Consider the following 3,353-nt stretch of genomic DNA (forward strand, 5'->3'; position numbering starts at 1 on the left):
TTGTTAAAATTAACAAGGTGCAAGCTAGTCGTGGATAGAGGAAAAAAAAAAAACCCAAAACCAAGAGGCAGGTAATTTTCCTGCTAAGGAAGCTCATCATCAACGAAATGGGGAATCTTGTTAATCACCTGGGAGTGCTTAATTTTCAGGGGAGTCTTCAGCATTAGATTTCATTTTGACAATTAAAAAAAAAGGCAAGTAGAACTGCCTTTAACTAGTTCATCAAGTAACAACTCCAGACACCTTAGGGAGAAAAGGGAGGGGGTTTGGAGGGGAGAGGAGTGGCCAACTCCTTCCTCTCCCCCCTGTGAAAGCTTCACACCGGGATCCCCTCCGCCACGAGGATGATTTAAAGGGCACTTCACCAACCATTCTGTCGAAGTCCTTCCCCAAAGCTGTTCTCAGTGTTAGTCTGGACCAGAGGCAAACCCTTCAGATGCTGCCAGGCTAGTGTGGACGACTGCTGGACTCCAGGTGGGAGCGTTTTCCAGCTGCCAGGACAGTGCTGCTCTCTGTCTGCTCGGGGAACGGGCGCTTGTAGGTCCGACCGTGCCCGTTCATCGCCCCTCGCTGCCACTTGCAGATGTCTCCGTTCAGGATGTCTTGAATGTGCTGCACTATGAGGTTTATAGCAACTGCAGAGGAATATAGGACAGGAAAGTTTTCCTTGGCTGAGTTATCTAAAAAATGTGGAGCATCCAGCCCTGTTCAACTCCAGTTTTAACAAGCCCTGAAATGAAACTCCTACAGCTGTCGCAGCGAGGTCAGACCTCAACAGGAACAGCACTGGTGTCCTACTCTGTCTCTCCAACCACAGCCCCATGGGCTGAGCAGCTGGTCACACTGAGCAGCTCCCTCCCCTCCAGCAAAACACCTTTCCTCAGAAGCATGACAGCGAGGTGTGCCACCTGCTCTCTTCCCAACCCCAAGGATACCCCAGGGATATCAAAGAACCCAAATCCCTTTTACCCATGTTGTCAACGCCTCGAGGAATGATCACATCTGCATACTTCTTTGTCTGCAAGACAGAAACAGTAGTGGAGGCTGTTAATGGGAAAAGTCACCTTTATTCTAGCAAGAAGCTACCAAAGGCCAGAAAAGTGGGGACAAAGATGGAGGATTCCAAGTTAAAAGTTCTCAGTCATTGTAACACCTAAACGAATTAAGATGTCACACTGGCACTGGATTTCAGGCCAAAGATTGCTTTTGCTGTCCCTTTGCAGACAATCACCAGGTAGAAGCAGAGGTCAGATGTGGAGTCATTGCTTTTACAGCTCTGAGCTGCCTCCAAACACCACCTGCTTCAGGCTGAGGTCTGTTTGCCAAGCACTGGTTCTAATCAGCATTTCACAAGCCATTGCTAAATCTCTGCTGAGAGCCAAGGTACCCAAGGTGCATGTGAAATTCCTGCCTGCCTCTGATGACACATTATTGATCTTTACCACCACAGAACTCCTGCTTTTTCTTCCTCCCTCCCTTAGAAAAAAAGCTGGGAAATTCAGCATTTCTAATGAGTATTTTCACAATCCCACAACTCCTTTGATCTAGAGCAAGAGGTGCCTGAGTTAGCCTTTTCCATCTTATTTAATTCACAGACAGGACTTTGTTCTCCAAGGGCTTTTTACCAATTAATTTGATTATGTGAGCACCTACACCCACACTACATGGTGTAGCAATCAACCTGGGGCAGACCTAGTGCTTTCACCAGTGTTCCCTTTGAGGGAAGCTGCTGGAAACCAAACTCTTCTTTCTTCCTACAAGACTTAAGAATAAACACGGAGTGGGAGTGTTTCAGTCAGAGGGACCCATGCTAAAATAGCCCCAGCAGTGAGGAAATGTGCTCAAGGCAATTCTGTGATGCTTTGCCAGCACAAGGGACCATTTCAGTTCCTTGACAACATAATGGATACGGACATGAGGCAGAGGGGAGAGCGTGGGATTCGTGAAACACAAATACCAAAAGCCACCACTGCTGCATCTACAGTGCAGCTAATCCTCAGGTGAACCTGCTCCTCTCCCCCCTCCCCAAAAAACCCCACAAATCACACCAGTGCAGCATTCCATACCGGTAAGCAGAACTCCTCAAAGGCAGGCTTGACAAACGTGGTGTACTGGGTGAGGATCTGCTCCAGGTCCCTCCCACGTTTCATGTCTCGCAGAACTGGGGTGGAGAGATAAAACCCCTGAGTCTTGCCATGTGGCTGAGGATGAATAAGGAACAGGAGGAGGCTGACACTGACAGTGCTGGAGCATTATTACCTCTGCGGGACAGTCGGACGTCGGAGTCTGTGTCCACGAAGAGCCGGAGATGGAACATGTCCCGAATGTCTTGATTGTAGAAAACCAGGATCCCCTCAAAGAGGACAACGTCAGCAGGATAGACCACTGTGGTCTCTGCCAGTCTGCCAGGCAAAAACACCCAGAACACACTGTTAAATGGGGTTTGCACCACCACCAGTGACCTCAGGCACAACCCAAGACCTCACACAGAACCAGAGCCCACCTAGAATGTGTCACGAAGTCATATGTTGGTACCTCAACCGTTTTGCCCTCGACAATATTCTTCAGGGTTGTATGCATCAAATCGTTATCAAAAGCATCTGCAAAAGGAAGGTTGAAAGAGGAGTTTCAGGTGCTGCTGTGTCAAATGTTCTGCTCAGAATTTTCTAGACCCAAAGGAAAAAAGCTGTCTAGTATTTCAACAGAAAAAAAGGAACTTATGGTTTATTCTTTCCTATCAGTACAAGCCATTACTCCGTGCCTGAGCAACAATCGCTGTGCTTGGCTACAGAGATATGGAAGGGACAATTTGCTGTTTATAAGCAACTACAACACAGTGAAATTAAGGCCCCAAAAGTGAAGCTTGGTGTTGGATAATATACCAATCCACTTGGTAATTATTTTGTGCAACTCTGTCAGTCAAGAGTCAACTGGAAAATCTCAGACATCCTTAATGGTTTCCATGACCCACCCCAGTGTGCCTATAGCAGGCACCAGCCAAGGGCAGATCCCTGTCCCCCTGCAACCTATAGCACTCGCCCAGGCAAGGAGAGCAGCTTGTTGTGCAAACAAGAAGTATCAGGAAAGGATTTGGAGAATTTTGGTTTGTTACTGAGCCTCTCAACAGCCAGGAGTGAGGAGACAGATGCTCTGCACCTCTCCATCACTGCAGAAGGGCAGTGCCAGCCAAGGGGAAGGACAAACAGATGGTTCTGGGTGGGAGGAAAGAGCATTTCTGTTCCCCACCACTTCCCATTTCCTACAGGCACTATCAGCAAGGCCCAGCTGTGCTCCAGCTGCCAACTGAGCCCTGGTAGCTGCTGGAGGAGTTACTTAGGACAGAGGCTGTTAGT

The 3,353-nt window shown here is 48.2% G+C and overlaps 1 protein-coding gene across 1 annotated transcript in view; it reads right to left on the minus strand.

Annotated features, from left to right (window-relative positions):
- Window positions 1–447: 447 nt before the first annotated feature.
- UCK1 (uridine-cytidine kinase 1) overlaps window positions 448–3,353 on the minus strand; it is a gene marked incomplete at its 5' end in the record, with an annotated part of 3,743 nt that continues 837 nt past the window's right edge. The window contains 5 exons of the mRNA XM_009078405.1: window positions 448–635; window positions 970–1,018; window positions 2,067–2,161; window positions 2,260–2,402; window positions 2,504–2,600. Of these exons, the coding sequence (XP_009076653.1) occupies window positions 448–635; window positions 970–1,018; window positions 2,067–2,161; window positions 2,260–2,402; window positions 2,504–2,600 (572 nt within the window). The remainder of the gene's footprint in view (window positions 636–969; window positions 1,019–2,066; window positions 2,162–2,259; window positions 2,403–2,503; window positions 2,601–3,353) is intronic.

The sequence above is a fragment of the Acanthisitta chloris genome, unplaced genomic scaffold (assembly GCF_000695815.1).
Source record: "Acanthisitta chloris isolate BGI_N310 unplaced genomic scaffold, ASM69581v1 scaffold14947, whole genome shotgun sequence".
Lineage (NCBI taxonomy): Eukaryota > Metazoa > Chordata > Aves > Passeriformes > Acanthisittidae > Acanthisitta > Acanthisitta chloris.